The 26,803-nt window shown below is 37.5% G+C and overlaps 1 protein-coding gene across 1 annotated transcript in view; it reads left to right on the forward strand.

Moving 5' to 3' along the window:
* Positions 1-2,491: 2,491 nt before the first annotated feature.
* Positions 2,492-26,803, forward strand: part of ZNF143 (zinc finger protein 143) — a 43,733-nt gene continuing 19,421 nt past the window's right edge. The window contains exons 1-7 of the mRNA XM_086750040.1: positions 2,492-2,589; positions 16,528-16,646; positions 17,398-17,490; positions 17,994-18,077; positions 18,302-18,382; positions 19,455-19,651; positions 23,556-23,630. Of these exons, the coding sequence (XP_086606166.1) occupies positions 16,535-16,646; positions 17,398-17,490; positions 17,994-18,077; positions 18,302-18,382; positions 19,455-19,651; positions 23,556-23,630 (642 nt within the window). The 5' untranslated portion in view covers positions 2,492-2,589; positions 16,528-16,534. The remainder of the gene's footprint in view (positions 2,590-16,527; positions 16,647-17,397; positions 17,491-17,993; positions 18,078-18,301; positions 18,383-19,454; positions 19,652-23,555; positions 23,631-26,803) is intronic.

Genomic DNA, 26,803 nt, shown 5'->3' on the forward strand with positions numbered 1-26,803 from the left:
ATACGCTTTTCTCCTAAATCACTATCTTAAATGTATTAATAGATGTCAGCGATAGTACAGCAAAGCTCTGTTCAAATCTCTTGTAGCCTAGAATCAGTACTGCAAAATTCAAGAAGTCTGCAGTAGATTAATTACAGAATACCTGACAATAAACATGCAGATGTTTTAAATTGAGCCTAGTAACTGATACTTGATAATTTTTATGGGTTGATTTATTTTCTAAAGGAAATTTCCTCCTTAAAGTAAGAATACATCATTAACCTCACCATATTTCATCTTTGCACATTTCTGTCAACTTCCCTTTTAATCCTTCCTTATATGTACTTTCTTTTGCTAATCATTTTCACTTCCTGGGCCTGAATTTGTCCATTAACTCCCTTCAAATGCTGCTCAGAAACTAAGCAGTTTGTACTTAAGCAGTTCATACTGTAGGCAGTCATACCCCTGCTGATGCTCTCTGTGTATTCAACACCAAGATACATGGCTGTGTCCTCTGGAGTTTCAGCAACAGGACTGATGCTTGCTGTTGGCTCTAAGCAGCGCAGCTGAGAGGACGGCTCTTCAGTGGGTGCTGCAGGCTTCCAGGGAGAAGGATGACATGATTCCAAAGACAGTATTAATAGCAGATCCAGCTATGTCTATGTAAGGGTTTTGATTTAACAGATGTGGCCAAGTTCAGGTAACACTGTTCAAACTTTGTATGTTGGTTAAGACTTCACCGTCTTCCATGACTTGGGCTACTAATTTTTTTTATCTTTGGTATATGATCAGCAGTGGATGAACAGTGCTTCTGAAACATCTGTGCAGAAGTGAGCTTTTGTTTCATTTTTAAAAATGTAATTGGGAAGAGCAGTACAGTGCTCCCATTTCTGCTCAGTTCACTATTCCAAGTTTTAACCTGAACGCAGTAGTTAAAAAAAGGTTTATTAAAATTTGAGGAAAGCTTGGAAGAACTAAGGCTCTCCATATTGTTGTGGTATGGACTATAAAAGCCAGAGTTGAGTCCCTTCAGCTGGATTTTTCTCTTCCCTGTGCTCTATGGGACCTTCCACACACCCAGAACCAGGAATGTGGAAAAGTTTCATTTGTCTGGTATTGTGGCACTCTGCAATCAAGATGTAGCTTATTTAACTTACAATTTTGTGTCATTGTTTTTTATATATTCCTGCTTTTTATAACAAGACATTCATTGTTTGTATATTCCTGCTTTTTATAACAAGACATTCTCAGATGTTGATTCTAGAAACATAAAGCACTTCAACATGGGTAATACTGAGTTGTAGGATTTTACGAGATATGTTAACAAGTAATCTATTAACATAAATGAGTTGGTAAACCCAGAACAGAATTTTATCTTAGGTATTTCACTGTTACTATGCCTCAAACTGATTACTGTAATTTTTATTTTGGGTGAAAGTTCCCAATTAAGAAAGTAGAAGGAAAACTTGAAACTAAGGAAGAAAAATTGCTCTGTATTAGGCCTATCCAGGAATAACCTAGTTTTGGCTGTTTGTATGACTGCAGGAATGTAGACTATTATCTGTAGTTTCAGGCAAAACATTTAAAATGCACTTATATGTTATGTTCAGAAGGGTCAAGTAAGCTCTACAGAGCTGGGCTATGGGGATAGCTCATGTTAACTGAGCACAGTTAGGTTTTCTTGAAAGTCTACCAAAATAACTGTAATACCCTTTAATTGCCTGTGGAGTTGTTGGCAAGTTTCCGTAAGTTTCCGTACGGAAAAAAAAAAACAAACACGTAAGGATAAATATAAGGTTTGCTTTAAGAACAGTCCCTATCCACAAGAGCTGGACTGAAATGGCAGTAGATGATGAGGCTGGGGAAAGGCAGGGTGCTCGCTCCCCTCTCTAGCCGCAGCCCCTCCCCAAGGCCATCGCGCCCGGGCACCCTTCCACCAGCCTCCCTCCCTCTGGCTCCCACGCTGACAAGGGACGGAGCCCCGCGCACTGCCTGCCGCAGGCCGGGGACAGCGGCGCCCAGCAGGATAGGACGCGCCGCGGCTGAGCCAGCAGTCCCTCCTCACCGCCTCCTCCGGCCACGCCGCTCCGTCCCCGCTGTGGGAGGCCAGCCGTAATGCCAAGGGCAGCCTCCTCAGGACGCGCCCAGCCTCCCGCGCTCCCCTCCCTCCCTCCCTCCCTCCCCGCTGTTCCCGCCGAAGGACCCGCGGCGTCCCTGAGCGCCGCTACCGCGGGGCGCCCTCCCTAGGAAAGGAAATGGCGCCCAAGTCCCTAGCTCCCTCGCTGACGTACCAGTGCCTAGCTCCCCGCGCTACAAAATGGCGGCAGCGGCGGCCCCGAACCCAGCATAACCGAGACGCCATGAAGCCGCGGGGCGGAGCCCCGAGCGGATAGCCAATGGGCATTGGCGCGGGTCCTGGATATGGCCAATGGCGAGCGGAGGCGGTGACGCACGGCGCGGCGTGCCCAATGGAAGCAGTGGTAGCTTGGGGCGCGAGGCCCGCCCTCGTGGCTCAGGGCGGTGCTGAGGCGGGCGGGTGCTGAGGCGGCCGTTTCCTGTCCTGGTGCATGGTGGTCGGACGGAGGAATTGTTGGAAAATTTCTCGGCGAGGTTAGTATATAAATGTGTTTTTACCCAGTGTGCCTTATTCTAACCACCGCCATCTCCGGTTGGGACCGCCGGGCTGGGCTGCCGGGCTGGGCCTCGCCCTCCGCTCCGCGCGCATGGAGGTGGCGAGGGGCAGCGAGCGGGGACAGCTGGGCAGCGCTGGCACCGACCGACATGAATAAAGCCGCAGCTCCGCCGCCCGCCCGCTCCGTGCGGCTCGGCCCCTCCCATCCCCCTCCCGCCGGGCCTGCCCGCGCCTGCCTGGCGGAATCCCACACCGCAGGGCGCGCCGGGCTGGGCCGCGGCTTCTGCTGTCCGCTTCCCACTCCAGCCTTCGGAGGGACCCTGGGCGGCCCCCCGGCCTGTTAGCCGCTGCGTCACAAGTGGGGGCTGCCGGCGGCGGACGCGTTCTCCGCATGGCGTGGGGCGGCGGGATGCTTAGGCGCTCCGTGCCCGGCTCCCGCCCCGGGGCGCCCGACGGTCGCTGATGGCGCTCGCCGTGAATTCATTCAGTGTTCAATTTATTTTTACTTCTCCACCCCTGCCCCGTGATCTTTCAGTTTTGACGGAGAGCAAACTTGCAAAGCGACACTAAAACAATTGCCTTCAGAGTTCTCGTGGCCGAACGTGCGGCTGGATAATTAGCCTTTTTTTCCTGAAGTTGCTTATTTTTAACGTTGCTGTGTTGTAGTGTCATGAGTGTGGCTGTTGCCATACGAACACAGGGGAAGGTCCTTGGACGGAGCTTGTAAAATCGTCTATTTTAGTTAATTTCTTTCAACTCATGAAAATACCGTGCAAAATCTTAAGCATTTTACAGCCTGCTCTCTCTTCGTCGTTTCATTCAGCTTTTCTTGTCTAGAACTTTTAATAGAACAGGATAACGAGAAGCTACTTTTACAGAATAAAGCTACCTGCAGTAACACAAAGATTTCGTTTTCTTATAAGGTCCTATTTGCAGTGCTTGTTCATCAAGAAAAAAAAAAAGTAGCTTTCATGCAAGTTAAATTTTCTGTTAAGCCTACAGTTGAGCAGCTCCAGTTACATATAAAATCTCTTAAGGGTTTGTTCTGAACTACCAAATAATTAAACTTGACATATGCGAAGTGGTACCAGTACTTTTAAGGAACATTATTCCTGTTTCCAGTGATACAGAAACTTCAACTTTACAGTCTTTCAAAGAAAACATTTTATCTTGTCATACAGCTTTCTTAAGATTCTGCTTCACATGTTGTAAATCTGTTATTCCTTAGAGGACTATATGCCAAGTATTTCTGCTGTAGCTTCAAGGTGATTGTACCTGAAAAATGAAATTTGTCCTTAACAAATACCTTTTTAAGAGAAGAAGTATATGTATAGTTTATCTCAGCTTCTTGTGTAAGTGTACTTATCATACAGCTTTAGAATGGCAGAGTACAACATAACCCTGTTTTAATGCCTTGTTTCTTTGTATTTCCTGCATTAAAGTCTTGAGATTTCAAGCTGCTTATGTGTTAGAAGCTGCAGAATCATGGCAGAAAATAAAACTCTGGAATACATAAATAATATATGATTGTCTTGTTAACAGATTGCAGCTAATTGAGGTGTAAAAATATTTTAAACAGTTTTGAGAAATGTATTTCAAATTGATTGCATATTTTGCATAAACTGTTCTTTTTATTGTAATGAAATAATGTTTTATTTATTTTCTAGTATCCTCTCTGAGGAAGAGTTATTTTGCCTCATATTAAAGGCTGAAATAAAGCAAATGCTTAAGCAAGTGCGAAAGTTTCTTTAGCTAGAAGGTCACATGGGCTTTACTCTGTTTTCATGCCTGTGTAGCATTTGATGCTTAAACATCAAAATACTTCTGTCTTGAGCTGGCGATCCCTTTTCTCAGAGGAGATGGGTGCAATGATTATTATAATAAAGCAATAAATATTCCCTGGTAATGGATGCCAAAATTAGGCTGTAAGTTTGTTTTTGTCTCTAGAATATCTTAAGTTACATACTGCTTCAGCTCAGCAGGCTGCTGCTGGCCCACATTTTGCTGCCCTGTACTATCCAGAAGAAGGGAACTGGTAGGAGTTTGATCAATGAACAGGCTTGCTGCTCCTGTGCCCACTCAAAGCTGTGCTTCTGGTGCATGGGCTGCCTGCAGGCTGCCTTCTCACCTACAGTGCTGCTGGATGTGCAGAGGGGTTAAGCTGAGGGTTCCTCAACTTCAGTTTGGTCTGGTAATGGTCTCTTCCCTGGACACCATAATTTCTGGGCATTCCTCAAAACATCATGTGTGTGTATTTTTGCAGAAGTGGCCTTCATAAAATGCATGGGGTTTGTTTTGAAATAAAGCTAAAAAAATTACAGTTTTGAACTGCATTGCTTCTCTTATGGTGTAATTTGGCTTCATTTACAGTGTGAGATGTTGTTTTTTCCTTGCTGTTGCATCTGAGTTTTGGATTAAAACATGCTCAGCATAGGTGGAGTCTTTGAGAAACACTGTTATTAAATTCTGCGGAGTTTTTAGTTGGCACATGTGAAACTGTTTTGCAAAGCACAGGGCTCAGCTGAATTTGGATGAGTTTCCACGCACAAAGGGAACAGCACATTCCTGATAATCAGGGCAATTCTTCCAATTTCAAGCATTGTTATGGACAGAATGGAAATACTCATGAGGAAGATACAACTTGTTTCTGTGCTCTGGCAATCTGATTCCTTCATTACCTTTTTCCTGTATGCTTTTTGACTTGTACCCTCTTCCTTAATCATCCCCCTGACTTCTGTTTCCCACGCTATCTTTTGTGACTCCTGCTGCCTCTGACATGTGTATGTATATATATATATCATAGCATCCTAGGCCGATCTTTGTTGACCTTTCCTTGCCACTAGCTTTTTTTCCTGTATCATCACATCTCTCACACATTTCTACAGCTCAGCAGGATGCTTTCTGCTCTTTCCGTGTTAATAGATGGGCAGCTTGTTTTTTTATCTGTTCTGTACTGCAAGGAAATTGGTGCACCTGCTAAAGAGAGCCTGAATTGCATAGCCTATTCCTGTGCCTTGTGCCACAAAATATCGCAAAAGATTGAAGAAAGGTTCCTGCTTAGCTTATGGATCCCCTAAGATGGAGCATGATCCTAACAGATGGATCCTCTTCTGGAATCTGAGTATTCAGCTTTGAAATGCAAGTTTCTGTAAATAGAGGTGTGTATAGGTATTGTTTTGAGGATGGATTTAAGGAATCTGGGGGAAGTGCCTATCCATCCCCACATTTCTGGGGGAGGAGGGAGAGGATGCCTTATGACCCATCATGGCACAGTGGGGTTTATGGGGTTCTGCCTGTACCTTAAGTCTGCAACGATCTGCTCTTAGTTGTATTTACTTAAGGGAATACGGTTTTGGTCCCCTCACTTTGTGCACTAGGAATTGTTGATAAGTTACTCCAAAAAGGAATTGGACTGAATTAGCAACTTCTTCCAGTGATTTAGGCTGCTAAAATTTTCTGGGTTACACTGCATTTTTAATTGTAAAGTTACTTTGCTCCACCAAGGTAGCTCTTGTTAAATGAAGTTCTCAGTTTTGAAGGGAATTCTCAGTTTCAGCAAGTTCTGCAATATTCAAAGTTGACATGAAAGTTACACTTACAACTACTTAGTGCTTCCCTCAGTCTGTATTTGATTATCTGCTGAATGTTTTCCTCTACACACTTCTTGAGGGGGGAAATTGTGTTACCTGCTTAATGCTCTTGGACTTAATTTCTGATGGCAAACTTCTCTAGAACTGTAAGATGGTCTGTATCCAGTAGTAGTATCTGCAAATTAGTTGGTGTTGCCCATATCTTAAGTATATTCATACTCCGCTAACATGGTATTACACAGAGTTTCTTAGAATATATTTAGATGTACTGTTTTTCAATTTACATTTGTAATTTTTTTTTTTTTTTTTGCTATTCAGGGTAAAGATTGGCAATTCATTAGGCTGTCGGGCATCGACTACAACACTGCTGTTAGCTGTCATGGCTAACAGTGATACATCTGTAGTGTAGTTATCAGACTACTAATTAACTCATAACCACTCAAAATTCCCTGTTTTGTTGGCTGTCTCAGCGGATTTGAAAGGGCACAGCCAGGACTAATTACTTTGATGTAAATTAGACACTTTTGTTATCTCTTGACAATTAAGAGTGTTAGAAGTCTGTTTCACACAAAAGTAAAACATTGTTACAAATAGTTGGTCTCAATTTTTTTGAGATTGTTAGCCCTTAAGTATTCACCTGTTCACCAAATGTTCCTTGTTTTGTTTAAAACACTCACTGATACAAATGAAGATTTTATGACTTGAGGATTAAGTAGCCTCCTGAAGTTCTTCAGAAGAACAACTGTATTTTTTTTTAACTGCAGATAGGCGTTATTGCTCATTTCTAGCAGTAACTTGAATACAATTCTGACATGCATCATTTGGGTGCCTCCTTTATATAGCCAGTATTTTGTGTAGATGTGCTTGATGGTAAAAACAAACAAACAAACAAACAAAAAACAACAAAAAGAAACCCCCACAACCAAAAGCCAGTAGTTTTTAAAACACATAGGTTGATTGGTTATGTACTTTAAGTCTGTTTCTCACTTCATGACCTCCAGGGGCAAGATCCAATTGGAATGAAATCTAATGCTTTATCTCACTAACGTGTGCTGAAAAACTATTTAAAGTTTGGGGTTTTTTTCAGCTGTGTTAATCATGTTCTAAGTTTTTCAAGTGTAAAACAAAAAATCAGATTACCTAGCATAGGTTCACCTTTTTTCTGATCTCAGGCCCAACACTCAGTTTCTTTGAGCAAGGAAGACCATCTGAGTTCAGAAATTTACAGGCTTGTTTTGGTAGATGAGTGTACATTGTTCCTGTTGCAGTACACTTGCAAGCCATTCTATGCACACACACAAGTATGCCAAATGATGCACAGGTGTTTTCAGTCATATTTGAATTTGATGTTTTGGTACAGATTATATGGCCCTTTCTCATGCTAAATCTATATGGCAGTGTACTATTCTCATTAGTGCATTGATCATTGACCAGGTGTATTAGTATACTTTTTTTGTACTTTATTAAAGCTTTCAGAATCCTGGTCTCTGTACCTCTGCAAATGGTGCTGTATGGATCTCAATTGCTTGTTACCTTCCGTGCAGGATTTTTTGAATCGGATCTCTTGGAAAACTCCCAAATCTGTTTCAAATCTCTTGCTCAGGAAGCCATGCTGGTCACTGGGATAGTTACTTAGAAGCAGTGCTGTTTCAATAGTGCTGCCCAAGGCAGATGTGATCATTGAACTAAGTGTTTGCTGGTGAGGTGCTTGTCCCAGAGCTGCAGCATGAGTTTAGCTTTCTGTCAGCACTGCTGACAGTTAATATACTGATGGAACTACTCTGACCTCCATTGATTAACCAGTATTTTCTTCTTTAATATGTTCAAGAAACATGTGAAGTTAGCAGTCATATTTGGGAATTAACCTGAGTCTTCTCCATATGAGTAGGACTTATTCGTGGGTGGCTTTTTTAAGTGTCATACATTTGAAAAATCATAGTATCCTTAGCACTCCCACAGTGTGAAATTGCACCCATATACATAATCTCATAATATTAGAGTAAGGATTTGTAAACATTGTTTATTTGGACTGGTTAATCCAATTATTTTTCTTATAAAATGCAAGTGTTGATCTCTGACAATACTTTTAACATTCATGATTCGTAGATGGGATTAATAATGTAAGATGAATATATGGTGATTAATTTGGGGGAAAAAGACTACTGGAACATAATGTAATTATGTGAGAGTAAATGTTCTCACTGCTCACACTGAATTCAGAAGAGTTGTGCTTGGTTATGCCAGCAATAAAATTGGTCTTGCTTTTTTTTTTTTTTTTTTTGTGAAGAAATATCAAAATATGTGGCTGTGAATTAGTCTTGAATTGCATTATAATCAATGTATCTCTGGTGAAACAGAAAGGCTAGAATACTGCAAAAAGAGTAAAAAGGAGCTTTGAGTTTGACTGCCAACCTCTGCTTTGGACAACATAAGTCTCTGCAAGTTAGCTGGGCTGCCACTCAGGATTGTATATATCATGCTTATGCAGTTGACAGTGGTGTCAGTCTTGATTAGGTTCTTCTCCAGGACCAAGATTAGAGCCCATGGTTCATAATTCACTTTTCTATCTAGAAAATAATTGCTGTTAAAATGCATATCTAATCACTCTATCTGAATCCAGCTATTGTTACCTGATTCTTCAGTAGAGATTTTTGATCTGTATTTCATCCTTGTTTCCATTTTATGCAGTGGCTGATTAATGTGGCAGAAATTGCTGTTTTCATTATGTGTTGCTTGCCTTTACAAGAGACTGGAAAAAAATATAGTAAAAGAAGTTAAGATTATAGAAGAAAGCACTTAGGAATTTAGAAATGTTTAACATTGTTATTTTTATTCACTAAATGTCAATGTGACCAATTATAGCACAAAATTAATGTTTCAGTGCAGGTAAAATACTGAAAAAGATAAGGGCTGTTGATGAAAAAAAGAAATCCCTATCTCATCTATTGAAGCATTTCATCAAACCATCCACAGGTTCTAGATTTAATTTCTGACCCTGCTACACATTTCCAGTGTAATACTGGAAAAGATTACAATACAGATACATATGGGAACAGATTTTAGAGAGCCTTTGTTCTGCTATGTATTTTTATTTTTGAGCTTACAGATGTTACATGTCTTTATGTAATTAGCAAGCTATACACTTGAGTCCTCTAAAAAAGCTTTGTCTGGACTAGTCAGTTTTGCAGTCTGTCAGTCATTTTTTGCACTGAGACCCTGAAGGCTGTAATGCATATTAATTATTAATAATAATTATTATAATATGTTGAAATGTATTTAACAAGAATGTTAATTGTACCAATTTATCATTTTTTGCATGTTTGTTGATTGGACTAGTTTAGGGAAATTACTCTTAATTGCAATCATATCAGTTGTTTAAGGACCCTAATACAGACAGTTTTTCATTCATAAAGACCTTAATTATGTTACTGTGCTGACATACTTGAACTAATTTTGGGGTCCAGCTTTTTCAAACATGGGAATGTAATTTTCTAAAATTCCTTGATGGAAGTTTCAGTATTGTGGAGTTACATATCATTTGCCAGTTTACTTTTCTGGATTGGTTTTTATTTGTTGTTTTTCTAAGTTTTATAAAATTACAGTGGCTTTGTACATTATTTAGAAGTATATTAACAAGAAAAATTTTTATTTTCAAATGAAATAAATGGATATTATTTCAAACTTCTCAGTGCTGTCTGTGCAAGGAGGGTGAGCAGTCATAAGGTTGGTGAATGTCTGGAGTAGCTTTTTTCCTGTCTTTCCCAGTTCTTTCTTCCTGCACATTCTAGACTGCATTTTATAACCGTAAGTTTTCTTCCATGACTGCTGTTATTTTGTTGTTTCCTGTTAATCATCCTCTGAGCATAATCTGTTTTTTTTTTCTCTGAGGAGTTTGTGCTACTGTCACTGCAGGTTTTTTCCTTTGTCCAGCAATACAGTGGTATCATCATTCTTTAAATGGCAAATTCCTGCTTTTTTCCAGCGTTATTTGTCACATCCTCCACTACATGGAATCTCCTCATGCTGTCCTCTGAGCTGCCACAGTTCCCAAGTGCCCCAAATCCACTTTCTGCTCCATGGCAGCGTGCCCACTACCAGCTCTTGCTTTTTTTCTCAGCTGCCTAAATCCCACCTGCTATTTCTTAGTTGTTTGATTTGTAGTTTTCAGCAGAGACTCCTGTTTCCAGCTACTAGATTGAGTTTACATTAAAATTTGTCTTTTAACATTGAATCTTTTCTCCAAAGCAAGTGGCAGCACCCAAAAGATTCTGTTTGTTTTAGCGGAGGGAAAAATACAGGAGGTGCACTCTAGATAGGCAACTTCATGAAGTCTTAATGAAAAGTCCTTTTTTAACCAACCTCTCTCCCCCTACCTCTACATGTTTCTGCTTTCTGAGTGCTGAGAATTTAAAACATACTTGGGTTCACAATTTTCTTCTGTTCAGAGAATTGAGAGGAGGAGATGTGTGTGGTGTTTGGTTATTTTCTTTTTTTGATAAAAAATTGCACCTATGCACCCTGCTGGATGGCATATTTTATCTATCAAAGTTATACAAAGGGTTTACATTGCTGGTGCAGCTTTTGTCAAAAAGCATAATAAAGTCAGCAATGTACATCACTAACTCAGTGCTTTCGCTTTCTAACTAACAGTGCGAGACTTGTTTCACCGTCACTTCTTGTGACTGCCTCTTGCTTCCTTCTGTCAGACACTGTTTTCAGTTCAGAGATTTTTCAGTCTTTAATCACTTTCTGTCTCAGACTGATTTTTTTTGTGGGAAGTATTTTAACCATCTTAAAGAATGGTAAGATTTTATCTACAGGAATACCATCAGAGTATTTCGGTGACTAATCATTTCAGGAATGCAGTATGCATTACTGTTCTTGTGAAAGTCTTCCTAAATATCATTGTTAACTTGCTTTTGAAAATTGCAACTTGTGTATGATCTGTGAAGACTGATAAGTTCAGAAAGAAGTTCACAAAAGTCAAGTCTCAAGTTTTCATTTCAGTGAATACCTCCTGACTAAGCCTGTACTTTTGTCTTTTCTGTGGGACAGCTCTTGAGATTAAGCAGAATACTTGTGCATCAATCTTGTTGAGCAGCCATGCAGGCCCCACCCCAGGGTTCATGTATTTTCCTAAAAATGTATGCTTTCAGCTGCTTTTTAACAAATAAAGTGCAATATTTGAAGTGGGTACAGGGAATCTTTCGCTCCCAGGTTCTTGCTGATGAAATTCCTGGCAGATAGGAGGTTTAAAGAAAAAGCTTAGTGATGCGAATGCACATAAATAAAAGCACTGAGGTGGATTAGAAAAAGAATCTGGTGAGATTTGGATGGGAAGAAGGGTGAAGACAAATTTGCTGGAAGCTGAGGAGAAAGCAGCATATAAGCCAGTTAGCAGAAAGGGGAGGGAAGAGAGTGACTAAAGCTGACATAATGGAAGAGACTGGAGTCTGGTGAAAACAGACTGGTTTCAAAAAACCAAGGCAAATTAATAAAAATACAAAGGGAGACTAGATTTGCATGGTGGATAATGTACCAACAGCATGGTGATACTGTTAAATGTATGCAGTATCAAAATATCATAGAACAGTTTAAGTTGGAAGGGACCTCTAGAGATATCTAGTCCAGCCCTGATCAAGGCAGATCTGATTAGACCAGGTTGCCTAGGGCTGTGTCAGTCTGAGTCCTGAACTCCTACAAGGATGAACAGTCCATAATCTTTCTTGGCAATGTGTTCCTGTATTTGACCATCCTTACAGGAAAAAAAAAAGTAACACTGTAGCAGCAATATCTCTCTGATAGCCTGACCCATTTCTCTACAGTGTAGGCCAGCTTTATGTCTTCTTTAGTTCTTTCCCCATCCTTTTCCTTGAAGCTTGTAGCGCTGTCTGGTTAGCTTGTCATCTCCACTGAGGAGGAAGAAGAGAGGCTGAAAGTGAGCAGCACATCCACTTTTGGCAGAGGGTACTCTTCCCTGCACAGCAGAGTAACAGAGCAAAACTGCTGCATCACAAAAGAGTGAGTGAAAGCTGGGGTTTTGCTATTTGGGAGGGTCCTAGTGCTACAACCTCTGTTACAGGGGATGTACTTCTAAGATGGGTCTGAACATGAAACATCGTGAGACAAGAGGCAGGCAGGTCATCGACAATGGTGTGATGGACATGTAGAGCAGACCAGCAATAAGAAAAGACTTGGGGACTACTTGCAGAAGCTGATGTGGACATGGGAGTATTTTAGGCTATTTTGATAAGAAGGATGGGATTATATTTGGGAAGAGGGACATGCTGGAAATTTGGTTCCATGGTAGCACTGTCTGAAGAAGGAAACTGGAGAAGGAGAAGGAACTTGTCAAGGAGAAGGGATGGAGCTGGGAATAAGAAGCTAGTGGAAGGACAGAGGATTGAGAAAATGATATATTGAAAGGGATAATTCTAAAGGAGCTGGAATTGGGAGAAGGCAACACAGTCTAAGTTACCACACATGCTCATGTAGAACATCGGGAATAGAGGAAAGTAGTGAATGTTCTGCTGTGTGCAGCAATTCACTCTGATTTTTTTTCAATGTGTGATAACTATTAATCGGCCACCCTACAACAAACACTGTAAAATAATTTAAACAAATACTTTTGCTCTTTTGGCCCTTGAATTTATCTTGCATTAGATTTCTTCCTTTTCCAAAGTAGCCATTGACTTTTTGGTCCTACTCTGACTCTTTCAGGACTTCACAATTATGTGCATTGACTAGCTTCCTCTCTACTTCCCCAGAGTTAAGAGGTGTAAGTTCTGAAGGAAGGGCATTACTGTATTTTAAAGGCAGATAGTATATTAAAGATGCTAAGGGCTTCTTAAAATATACTTGGTCCAGGAGAGGGAATACTGTAAAGTAGACCTGAGCTGAAAGGCCTCTGAGATGGAGTCCCTTCTGGAATAGTTTCAGAATATACTTCTAGTCAAAATCAGTGGCTGTGTAGCCTTTGTTCTCCTATGTGTAAAACAGGCTAGCTGCTTTGCACGTATTTCCATGAGGTGTCCAGGAAACTGAGTGAATGGAAAACACTGACAATACAGAACACTGTTAGCAGTTAAGAGGACAGACAACGTCTGTGCACCACTAGCATCTAATACTGTAATGACTTAATTTAACTTGCTACAAGCAGGCAGTACCTCTAGAGGAGCAGTCCTGGCAAAGTGGTCAGGAATAATTTTTTTTTTTTTTTTTTTTTTGGTGTGTGTGTGCTGATTTATTTTTAACTGCATCAATTTTCTGATCTTACTTGCTGCACAGTACCTGAACGCTGAGGGTAGGGTCACTTCACTTTAGTGCTTGTTTAATCGGATCCTGTAGGTACAGCATGTTGTCCCATTTTTTGTTTACGAGCAAAGTGCTTTATAAGTAAGTGTTTTGTCCCCGTTTTGAGATAGGGTAATTGAGTAACAGGGAAAGGAGTTACTAGTCCAAAGTCACTAACGTGGAGATGGCCGAGAAGGGAATTGAACTTGGGATCTCTTATGTCCTCATGCAATTCCTTGTCCCTTATATTATAGTATCAAAAAAAAAACCCCCATAGCTATTTAATTTTCTTCAGAAACGTCTAGTATAAATGCAATTTAGTCTGGATGGCTTCTTTGCACTGGCTCTCTCTGTTGTATTACATCTCTTTTACAGACCTAATTTTCTATAAAAGCTACTTTTCTTGAAAAGGATGGCTGGGAACAAAAATTTCCCATCTTCCCTTGGATGTTAAAAAAATCTCACACCTCTTTTGAGTTATATTTTGGTTTCTATCTTAACTGTATCTTCTTTTTGATGATCAGAGTTGTTCAAGGTTCAAATTCTCTACTACAAACCTATATTTTAATCTCCTTAATGTTCCAGATAGATATTATGTGGGATTTTAATCTTGGAAGGATTTTAATCTATATACTTTAGTCTTCTTAATGAATTGTGAACTGATCATTAGTAGTGTTTTTTTCTTATATGATTTTCAATGTAGTGCATGAAAAAGGAGGCTAAAAACCTTCCTAAAGCTACCCCTTTCTCTTTCTTTATTAGACTCTGTGTGTTCCAACTGGGCTCTTAACAGTTAACAAACTGTCAATATTATTCTCATACATACTAAGGCACTTTAGGCCCCAGGTCCAGTTTCAGGAGGTAATGTGGGTACTTGGTATAACATCACATTAAAAGTTAGCGGGCCTTGGTCCAGAGTGACACATCTGCTTTGTGTACAGCACTCAGATTAAAGCACTTCAGGCAGCAAAAGCAGCAGAGCTGCAGCAGCTGAGTGTGGGTTGTTTTTTTTCTCTGCTGAGACTAAGAAACTTCTGTAGCAGCTTGCCTCTCTAGGAAATACTCTGGTTCAAAGTCACTTGGGTGTATTTGGAAAATATTGCTTGAGTATAATTTTCAACTACTAAATTAGTGTACCAAACCCTTTTATATACTGCAGGCATGCTGGAGTACCTAAATGTTCTAATTTTGCTTTAGTTATTCTTTAGTTTTGTTGTAAGCACAAGTTTCTCAGTGGTCTTTGAGGCCATTGATGAGTTGCTCATTCAAGGGCAGATTTCTGTATTGTAGAGGTAAAAATAGTTTAGTTATTTAGAAATGTAATCATAAGTAAATTAAAAACCTGGATTATTCTTCTCAGCCTTGAATTCTAAAACAGCAGATCATAGAACCATACTAAGATTAAAAGCTTTGAAGCTTTGATTGTTTATCTGTAACCTTCTTGTGAGATTATCTGACTGCTTCTTACTGTAAGAAAAACTCTTGACTATCAAGAGATTGGGGTGGGTGGAATGTTGCTTTAATGCTGTGTACCCTAGATTGTAATTTAAAATTTATTTTTTTTTTTTTTTAAACTTTCATCCGCATCTAAGAGTAGGTTACATTAACTAAAGGGCTTGCAGAACTTGGTGACTTTTTTTTTGTTATTTTTTGGGGTTTTGTACTCTGGTGAAAGCCAACATCTGAGTTAGTAGGATGAAATGTTATATACTTCCTTTATAGCTTCTTAATCTACTAATACTGAAAATCAGTAATAGCCTTTCAGATTCAGTAGACTTCTTAATCTCCCATATTGAAACATGCCTAGGTAAGAAATTAGTCTCCAAAGGGATAGCTAAGGACATGGACCAGTTGGAGAAGGTCCAGGGGATGGCCATGAAGATGATAAAAGGGCTGGAGCACTTTTGCTATGAAGACAGGCTGAGAGGGTTGGGGCTGTTCAGCCTGGAGAAGAGGAGGCTCTGGGGAGACCTTATAACGTCTTCCAGTACCTCAAAGGGGCCTACAAGAAAGATGGGGAGAGGCTGTTCAGTAGGGCCTGTTGTGATAGGACGAGGGGTAATGGTTTTAAAATAGAGGGAGGTAGATTCAGATTAGATATTAGGAAAATTTTTTTTTACAATGAGGGTTGTAGAGCACTGGAACAGGTTGTCCAGAGAGGTGGTGGAAGCCCCATCCCTGGAAACATTCAAGGCCAGGTTGGATGAGGCTCTGAGCAACCTGATCTAGTTGGGGATGTCCCTGCTTCTTTCAGGGGGGTTGGACTAGATGACCTTTGTAGGTACCTTCCAACCCTAACCGTTCTATGATTCTGTGATTCTATATCTGGTTCTACGAGATACGTGCAGAGTTGGAACTTCGCTCACTAATCACTATCCTGTTGTTGTTATTAATATATTTTTTTCATGAGATACTTTATTATTTTCAAGCAAGGATTTTTAATTTATTTTTTTTTAATGTGTAGAATCCTTCCTGGAAAGTTTAGAGAAACAGTTGGATCATTCAGTCAGACTTAATAATGAAGTGTGTATTTCCTAGTGTGTGATAGATTCTAAACCTCTTACTGACATTGGAGAGATGTTTAATTTATATAGTTAAAGCCCTGCTATTGTCATGGGTGACCGTAGTGAATTGTCAGCTTTATTTTAATTCTGTGGACAAAAAAGATATCATTACAAGTTATCATTACTTATATCATCATTACCACTATTATTCTTTATATATTTGTTGAATAATTCATATTTAACTGAAATCTAAATGTGGTTGATGCACTTCAGTTTAGTAACTGCCACCTGAAGTTCTTCACAGCTTAGTTAATTAAGGTAATAATATTTACCAATTTCAAATAACCTTTTTTCCTCTGAAGTATTTTCTAGGTAAGTCAATCATTCATTGCATCTTCTTTATGCACAAGGTAACATAAAATATTTGTAGCAGCTCTCTAAAAATCTAATTAAAGTTGGATTATATTTAACTAGTTCTGGTTCTGTATTTAAATTTTCTATCAATGTTTTGTGAATACTTTCTTTCTAGGTAGACAATGTTATTAGCTCAGATAAATCGAGACTCTCAAGGAATGACTGAATTTTCTGGAGGAGGAATGGAGGCCCAGCATGTGACACTCTGTCTAACAGAAGCTGTAGCTGTGCAAGGTGAAATTCAGATAAAAATATTAAAACTCACATATTCTAAATGAAAAATCTAACAGAAATTATTCTTATTTAACTGAGATTGATTAAGTTCACTAATTTGATTCTGAAATGAAATGATCTCTTAATTAAGGTAATAGAAGTGTAAATGTGCTGAAATAGGAAATAAAAACTCTCACTTTATTCTCACTATAGTTTTACTGTTTTATACTTTGTAACTTCAGTTTAAGTATATATTAAACAAGTTGAGTTTTAAAATAGATTAATGATCTAGGATTGTTTTAAACGTGACGTTTTCTGACAGTTTTGTTATGATTTTACGTGATAAAAACTTTTTCCTAAATCTGTGTTTTACTCTAAATAGGTTTGTATATATTAATGTCAGGGTTGTAGTGTACAAAACAAAATTATCAATATAAGTATATATATAATTATTTCACTGTGGACACTCATGACCTAATTAATATTTCTCCTAAAACTTCAGCTTTGTAGTTATTTATTCAGTAATGTTTTAACTTTTTTACTTAAGGAAAATAACATTCTAGTTGTCACGTTTACAGAGCAAAATCTTGAACATATGATTCTAGTGTATGTTCAGCTTTCAAAAACTAGAAAGCAAGTAAGAACTATTTCCTGTTACTATTTCTGAAATAATTATGCTTTAAGGGAATATAATAATTTGTGGAGGTGGTTAAGCTGTGATTTTTAGGGTTTGATGCTTATAATAGTGAATATGAACTTTCTTCCTTGCTAGATGGCGACAACTTGGAAAACATGGAAGGTGTAAGTTTGCAAGCAGTTACCCTTGCTGATGGCTCCACTGCTTACATACAGCACAATTCTAAAGGTAAGTAGAAGTAGATTGAGTAGAGTAGAAGTTCATTGGTGATGAAATTGTAATCCCCTTTTTAACCATGTCTTTAGACTGTAAACCCCTTTGCGTTGTAAAGTCACGCAAAATCTGTACAATGTTGATGAAGTTAAGATTCCAGCTAGGAATTATGGATATTACAGTAATACTATAAAATAAATATTTATTTCTGCTACTAATAAGATGCAGGTATTAAATGCAGAACATAAGTCAAACAAAATTGAGATGATCTTTACACTTCAAACCTAAATATCAACATTCTGCCTACTGGATAGGACGTCAGGTCTTTCCCATTTTTTTAATCCCAGAATTTAAAAACCTCTGTATAGTCACACCGTGCTTACTCTTTAACAAGCATTATTTCTTGGTGATATTTTATTGATATTTCAACCCAGAAAGTAACAACTGTGTGTTTAAACAGAATATGACACTGTGTGTCATACAGAATATTTTTAAAGAATTATAATTGTGTATTTCAGATGGTAAATTAATGGATGGCCAAGTGATTCAATTAGAAGATGGTTCTGCTGCTTATGTTCAACATGTACCCATGCCTAAAAGCAGTAAGTGTAATTATACAAGAAATATATTCTAAAAGAATGTATTACTGATAAATATTGATATTAAGTAAATAATGGTCATTGTAACAGCTTGATTTATTATTTTAATGGAAACAGTCTTGAAGAGATCCTAGGTATTCTGTAATGCTGTGTATTTCGTGTTTAATCTTTCCAACTAATGGATTTTTCAAACTTGTTGAAGCATTGTAATTCTTTCTTCCAAACAGGGGACAGCTTGCGCCTGGAAGATGGACAAGCAGTTCAGCTGGAAGATGGAACTACAGCATTTATTCATCACACCTCGAAAGGTATTATTTTTTTTAAGTGTTATTACATTAGAGTTCAACTGAACTTCACCGATATAAAATATGGTGCTCTTTTTAGACTATGATGTCATTTAGCGTGATTCCCAATGTGGGTTACTTGTTGGTTTTACTTTGTCACATCTGGAAGTTGGTGGAATAAGGGTGATTCAGTTCCTTCTTTGGATCTCATAAAACACTTATAAACAGAATCAAAACCAGTGTATTTAACACTTTTTTTTTAGCCCAGGATCACATTATAGTAAGTTTATGTCATGTTAATAGAGAATGTAAGCTGTTATACAGATTTCAGCAATAATTTCATGTGAAAATAAGAAGAGAAACCCGGTAAGAATCAATCAATCAATCTCTCTTGAGCTATAGAACGTAGAGATTGACTTGAATTTAAAAAATCATGCTATTGATGATTTTGTCATTAGGTAGTAGGGTGAAAATGTGAGAGCTGACAGTCAAGAATGCAAATATGTTTATTTTAAATGATAACTTAGATTTCTGCAGAAGATGATTACACTAGTCTTTGAAATAGTAAACTAGTGTGACAAGAATTACATTCTACAATCAGCAATACTAAGGGAAAGGATATAATAAATAATTTCTTCCTTAAAAGTTGTCCTCTATTTTATGTTTCTTTTGCATATTTGCATGAATCTGTTTGTACAATGATCAGATCTATGAATTCTAAAATCTGAAGTATTGATACCAGTGCACATGTTACATTATTTTCATTTTATTATGAGTGGATATAAAATGGAAAGCATATTTGTGTTCCTGCTTTCCTTTGTAAATAAAGCTTGACCAATATAAAAGTGGTTTTGCACTTTTATAAGTGCGCAGAAATAAAACTATGGGAGATGTTATCTTGAAAAAAAATTCATCAGTGCTCTTTGTAGTAATATTTTAAGTGTTTACATTTCTCATACACTAGTGGTTATATTTCTCATATTTCATACACAATATGACTTTAGGAGGCGTTTTTTAAGCAGCAGTAGTTTCTCGTGTTACATGCAGACATTGCTATTCCTTTTCTTTCGTAACACTTTGTAATGCTGTTTCTCAGACAGTTACGACCAGAGTGCATTACAAGCAGTCCAGCTGGAGGATGGAACTACTGCCTACATTCACCATACGGTGCAAATGCCACAGTCAGATACCATTTTAGCCATTCAAGCTGATGGCACAGTGTCAGGTCTTCATACAGGAGATGCTGCCATTGACCCAGATACCATCAGTGCTTTGGAGCAATATGCAGCCAAGGTATACTGAAAGACGTTTCCTCTATCCATAACATTTTAGTGTAGCATCGCAAGATATTTGGCAGTAAAAGCCAATTGTGATCTAAGAATTAAAATGACAATTAAGAGAGTCTTCAGGCTCTTAGAAGAGAGAACACCAAATTGCTGTGACAATGCTTCACTATCATGAGCAGCTCCAGTGTGTAGCGTTGCATAAAAAGAACAAAAGATTGAACACTGAAATGTGGAGTCAGACTGATTAGGAAAGTGGTTTAGACAACTAAATAACTATTTTCTCTAAAATACAGCATTGAAAAGAAATCTCTTGTGAGGATACTGTTTGGAAAAAAAGGACAAAGTTAAATTATTGTTATTCAGGAAGTGTTGCTGGATTTATATTTTTTTAATTTTTTTTTTCTTGCATTCTGAAGATAGGGCCTGGTGTACTGGGCAGGGACAAAGCATGGTATGAAGTGTAAAATAGACAATTAGGTAGTTGCTGAGTTTGGAAAAAAACTTGTTTGATCCATATTTTCAATAATAAAATGTAGTATGATACTCAAAATTAACATCCTCTTTACTAGACTTCTGTAAAGCATGGGCTGTGCAACTTCTATGACTGTAGTTTAGCAGTGTCCTAGTTGCTGGATGATTACCATCAGTGGTTGTATTGCTCTGGAAAAAGAGTAGAATAGATTTTAAAATATGTCTTCTAGTGTCACTGAGAGTTGTCAAATTTTTGAAAGAAGGCCAGTTAGGATAATTAAATGGCTTATGTACTATTCTTTCCATTATTCTTTGTCTGTTATAATTGAGGAAATCCTAAGAGAGCCAGTCAGATTGTGGTGTTGTGTTTGGCTATGCCTTAACGTTTCATAAAATACAAGGTAATTCAAGGTTAGTTGAGCTCTAGCGACAAACTTACACATTCTCTAGCTACTGTTTAATTTAGGTTTAGCTCAATCCTCACTTTGTCCTTCTTAACAAGGAGCTATATTAATCATAATTTGTTAGAAGTTTGTGTTTTGAGAAGGTGAAGCAGAAAGAGAAGAAATGGAAATAAATTTGCATTTTTATCCTATTTATCTCAGCATGTGTTTTTTTAATTCTGTAATGGGAATTTGTTTTCTGTAGTGTACTTGTGTGTGTAGAAAAAAAAATCTCTTTATATCTTTAATCTCAGAACCTTATTCTGAAAGATACTGCTAGAACCTCTCAGGGAAAGTCAGTAGAAGTGAATTTCCAAATATTGCACCTGCACCTATAAAAAAGCAAATAATAGCTCCATCATCACAACCCTATCTTTCTCTTAAAAGGAGAAATGTGGTTTTGTGATTCTGCTCCATGTTCATGTACGCTTCATAGTGAGGCAATGTATACTTTTCATAGCAGCTGGTATAGGAACATTGAAAAAGGTACAGGAAGCAGCAACAATGATGACCAAACATATGAAATACATGAGGTAAGTATATGGTAGAATTTTATAAAACTTTAAGTGGCACAGAGAAGCATAGTGACTTGTCATTGTCTTTACCAGTGTAAGAACTGGGCAATATCAGATAAAACTCTCAGGTGATAGGTTCAAGAAAAACTAAGGAAGTAACTTTGTGCTGTTTGAAACAGTATAAGCCATGGCACTGCTTGTAGGATATTGTGGATGTTAATATGTCCCTGGATTCAAAGAGTAATTAGATAAATTAATAGAAGGAAAATGTATCTAGGGCTATTAGGTGGGAACATGTGACTTCCAGTTCAAGAAGTTCCTAAGCCACAAACTGCTTGGAGATTGGGAAAATATTTCTGGGAATGTATGACTATATGCTTGGCCTGTTCCTTTAGTCTTTTCTAGCATCTGCTACTGGCTGCTGTTCGAAACAGAATGGTTCACTAGATTGACCTTTAGTTTTATTCAGTGTAGGTGTTCTTATGTTCTTAATTGAAGGCAGACTAAATCTTTCTTTATAATCTAAGACAGTCTTTTAGGAGGAACTCAAAGATCTTCCTTGGAATCCTTCTAATATTCTCCCAATACTGCAAAAAAAAGATGTTTAAAATTGGGTATCTTGCTTTTTTTGTTAACTTTGAAAGTTTCCTCTTCAAAACTTAAAAGGGTGAAGAAAATTTTGAAGGCAGATTTGGAGAATTGTGGTGGTTCTCTGTTCCCCTGTCTTGTATAACAGGCAGAAATAGCAAAGATCAATAGGCTGCTCAAGATCAGTGTAGAAACTCTGTAAAAGAGTTCATACAAAGAGATCTGAGAAGCTTACTGGAAATTGTGAAACACGTGCATTTTTCATAGTTTCTTGCTTCTCCTTTAGGCATAGTACTACTTTCCCACATCTTGCAGAACACATGCAAACATTTAACTAGAGTCCTCTTAATTTTGAGCAAAGTCAATGCCACCTTCTTCCCAAAACAAACAAGGAAAAAGAGATAATTGCTCTCAGTGAATATAAAGTTAGAAGATATGTAATGGAATTGTGAAGAGGTTAAAACACATACTCTTCTTCCATAAGCTGTGTTCCTGTGACATCCCAGCTGCTGGAAAAGTACAGTTCCTGGGATTTGTGTATACATGCATGCAGATTCTGTTTGAATCCTTTGTTTCCAGTGGTGGTGTTGAACTTTCAATTTTATGTCAGCAGTTCCTTTCTTGGTCAACAAGAAGTAGTTCAACATGAAGTGATTCAAGCCTCCTTTCTGTGCAGGTTCTTCTCCCTGCCTTCAAAAATTCTGCAGGAGAAGGTCCCAAAATGGCTATTATTTCCTTTAAAAAAAAAAAACAACACGAGACTCTCTTTGCAGTCTCTGTAAACTTGCCTCTGCTTGGGCATTTTCCTCTTCACTGTTTTAGCTCAAAGTTGCCAAAATTATATTGCTCACAATCATATAATTTAGAAAGATAGTACAGTCTGGAAACCCCTTATGGGACAAGTACATCTTTAGTCTCCTGAAGATGTTGGTAGCAAATGTTGGTAGCTGATGCTTTAGATACTTCACACCACCATTAATGTTCTCGGGAGCCTGCTATGACCTCCTTAGTGAAAGGGTATACGCATACCAGCTGAGGCAGGTTTCCTGCCAAACTATTTTAGAGAAGAATAAAATAACTTAGACTAAATAAGCTGCATTGATCTCAGCCTTGAGTGTAACAGATGCAGAGTATTGTAAATGCCTGTGCTCAATACAGAGGCAATTTAGGAATGGGGGAACTACATGAAGTATACTTTAGTTTTTTCTACAGTGACTAATAAGACACTGTTCTTTGAGTTGATGTATGTAAGAGAGTTGGTTTGGGATTTTTTTTTTTTAAACTAGGCAATTATATCTTTATTTAAATAAAAATTTAAAATTAACATCTGATACTCTTTCAGATATTTTTATGAGCTCCTTGGAAAGCAGCAAGGAGTTTATAGTCTCTTCCTGTAGACTGTTTTTTAAAATAAACCTATGGAGCAATACATGAGTCTTTGCTTAGTTGTTGTAATTTTGACTATTTTGAATGGAGATGTAGCACATTGTCATAGATATTTTGATTCAAAACAAGTTGTGCTTTTCGAAACAAGTAAATTCTGTTTAACAAGGAATGAGAGATATATCCCTATTATAAAAGAAGTAAACTTTTTTTTTTGCTGTCAGAACTCAGTCTTGTGGGGTTTCTTAATTTATTTTAATTATTTTGTCAGTTTATTAATTCAACATACTTGTTTTAAGACAACTTTGAGATGCTTACTTTGCTTATTCTATAATACAGGTGCTACAAGTGGTGATTTTCATGTAAGCTAATGTACTACAGGATAACCATATTTCAAGAGGGAACTAGAGAGCTATGAAATAAGCCCTCAGATACTGTCTGTAACCCTTTGTTTTTCAGATTAATAAAAATAACCTGTAAATGTTTTTCCCATTTCAACTTCATTTTTCAGGTGTCTATTGATGGCAATGACAGTGTTAGTGGCACGGGAATGATAGGTGAAAATGAACAAGATAAAAAAATGCAGGTATGTAGCCCAATACAAAATAATTAAATATATCTATTTATTTTTTCTTTTCTGCCCAGCGATGTGCATGATAGGGAGTCCTGTGTAGCCGTGAACTAGAGTCTGCTGCTACCCTTCAGGAATTTTAGATCTCAAACCTATACAGATAGATCACTTTGTACAAGATCCTTTCACAGTATTTTAAAAAGATCTTCTCATATTTACTGTTTTCTAGGGGTTTTCTGTTAAAAGGTAATTAAAAATTATTTTGGATTTCTAAGATTTTTCAAACTGACCTGAGTATTTAATCAGTAAAGTTATACATATTTCAGAAGTTCTTTTCCAAAGAATGAACTGATTTTATAGTCCTTAAAGCAGAAGCAATGTTGAGAAAATTAATGAATTATTTTCCTCTCAAGGGAGACTATTCCAGGCATATGCCTGGAACTGTTCTTCCTTCAGTAACTTATTTTGATTCCACTTGCCCTGTTTAGAGTTCATTACTTTTATTGCAAGTTTTGCAAGTAATCAGTTGACACGTGTTGCTCCTAGTGAATGCTTAAAGAAGCAGAAAAATACTTCCATTTCTTTTTCTATATTCATGTTATTAGTCCTTAGAATTATAAAAATATTTTCAGTATGAAAATACTAAATTAAAAGTTGAAAGGGCAATGGAAAATACAGATGCAAATTATTAACTCTCAAGCTTTTTTTTTACCTGGGATCCATAAAATTATGTAAGGAGGGATGGTATTTGTCATCATAACATATTTTATTAAAGGAAAAGACAAAGCAAAATGTATTCTGGCCTTCAAAGAATTACAACCAACCACAGAAATAGTAATAAAACCCCTATACCCTCACATGTTCAAGCAACAAAATAAAAAATTGACAAGTCATTGCATTGAGAAAGATTTGGTCAGAGAAGCACTATTTTTCCACTTTGTTTGATTTAAGAGATAATGAAGTAGACAAGGAGGAAAAAGATCTTCCAAGATGTAGTACAGTACCCGTGAAAGGAAGAATTATACACTCACCTCTGACAGTGACCTCAAAATTCTCTATTCTTAATTTTTTTAAAAGCTAGGTTCCACAACATTTAAGGCTGCAGACACTGCACTGTTGCCTGTGTGGCATGACTGTGAAAGGAGAGAATAGCTAATACATACATTATTTATGGTATTGGAATATATTCTGTAAAATGAAATCAAGAAATGTAGAGGTTTTGCACACTCATATGTTGGAATAGGGATACAATTCTAACAAAACGCTAAGTTCAAGGAACAAGAAGATAAGATCTTGGTTGGTTTTACTTAGAAGTAAGGAGCTATTAAGCAACATGACCTGTAACCAGTATCCAGTTACATGTTGCTTTTAGCCTCAGCCCCAAAACAAGTAAGTGAATCTGGAGGTTGCTTTCTCTTATACATGTATGGCAATGTATAAAACATATGGAAATGTGTCAATCTTAGAGCATTATATAGTCCAAACAAACAAAGATCTGCTATTTTAAAAGGTATTGAGATTTAGTCTCAAATTCTGACCCCTATAAGGTGACTTAATTTGGCCAACTGAAGGGCCCAAAGCTATCAATGATCTATGAAAATCTTAATCATTATTATATCTTTACGTAGGTAGATATAGATACCTACTTATAATTCATTCTGAAATAATACATTATTTGGGATAAAATAGTCTCGTATTTACATGTAGTATTAAATAAGTATTTATTTATAAACTTCTTAAGTCCACAGGTAACACAAGAACAGGACAGATGTCATGTTGCTAAGCAGTCATTCAGACTTGCATGTGGTTAGGTTTTTCATCAAAGAAAAAGGCATAAAACCTCTGTGTGATTTCTACATGTAAGAACAAGACTATGCGTGACCAAATGCCTATCACACACTATTTCCTTTCAAACCTGTCATACCCATCTGTTCATAATAAAAGCAGACTCATAGGACTGAAGTTTGTATGTGTACAATATAAAAATCTTATCTGAGATCTTTGTTGCCTTAATTGTACTCCTCTGTTACCTGTCTAAACTCAGGATGCATTTGTGATTTCCTTTAAAATTAGAGATTTTAAAAATTCTGTTTATTTAAAAGTATTTGAAGGACACAATTCCTCTCAGGAAGTTTCATATTATTATAATGGTGCTTTATTTGCTATGTCTGCCTTCTGATTTTATGCCTCCTAAGATCTGATTTTTTTTTTAGTTTCTTTGGAGTGCATTATCTTGTAAGAACAGTAATTTTAATACTGTATGTGTCCTTGTTGAATGATAATACTAACTGAATTATTAATAATCTTCAAGTCATACTAACTAATGTATTGTGAAGAAACATGTATTTCTGCAAATGGTTTTTTGAAAAACTGTTTTTATTCCCCCTCCCTGCCTTTGTATCAATCTTAATATTGGTTAAATTATATCTGGTTATTTCCTTATAGATATTAGAAATAGCACATTGATTATAGAACTGTTTTAATTTTATTTTAAATTTCAGCATGCTTCAGCTTAATAGTAGATCTTAGCAACTATATACATATTTTTATATGCTAAAACAACAAAGAAATACTAGCAGGTTTACCAACAAAAAAAAAATAAAAATGCTTAAGTACAGGTGCTCAATCAAGCGTCATCTTAATGATTCTTAATTTATTAAAGTGACTTCTGTGATTCATGATATCATAGGTTAAACAATATTATTAGTAACGGATTTCTTGATTCACGAGGTTGATTTTCCCCATGGTTCCAGAGAAGCTTTTCTTTTTTATTCCACTGTGCATCTTTAGTCTTCAGAACAGCTGAAGAATCCGTAGGAGAGTTGTTCTCAAACAAATTTCTGATCTATACGAAGAGGAATTAGAGGTCTGTGAAGTTGCAGGGCTACAGTCTCATTCAGATGAGAGAGATGTGGTGGGATAGTTGAGATGACTGGAGTGCTGTAATGGATGGAAGTAGGCTCTTTAATAAGGTCAGGTGAAGAGGGGGAGTTGCCCTTGATGTGAGAGAACAGCAGGCCTTCACAGGGCTCTGCTTTGGGATGAGTGATGAGCTAGTCAAGAGCCAATGGGTCACAATTAGCTGGCAGACCAGTGTGAGTGGCATTGTGTTGTCTATCTGCTATAGAGTGCCTGATCGGGAAGTAGATGAGACCTTCTTCAGAGAACTGGAAGAAGCCTCATAGTTC

The sequence above is a fragment of the Chlamydotis macqueenii genome, chromosome 5, assembly GCF_036417535.1.
Source record: "Chlamydotis macqueenii isolate bChlMac1 chromosome 5, bChlMac1.mat, whole genome shotgun sequence".
NCBI classification, from domain to species: Eukaryota; Metazoa; Chordata; class Aves; order Otidiformes; family Otididae; genus Chlamydotis; species Chlamydotis macqueenii.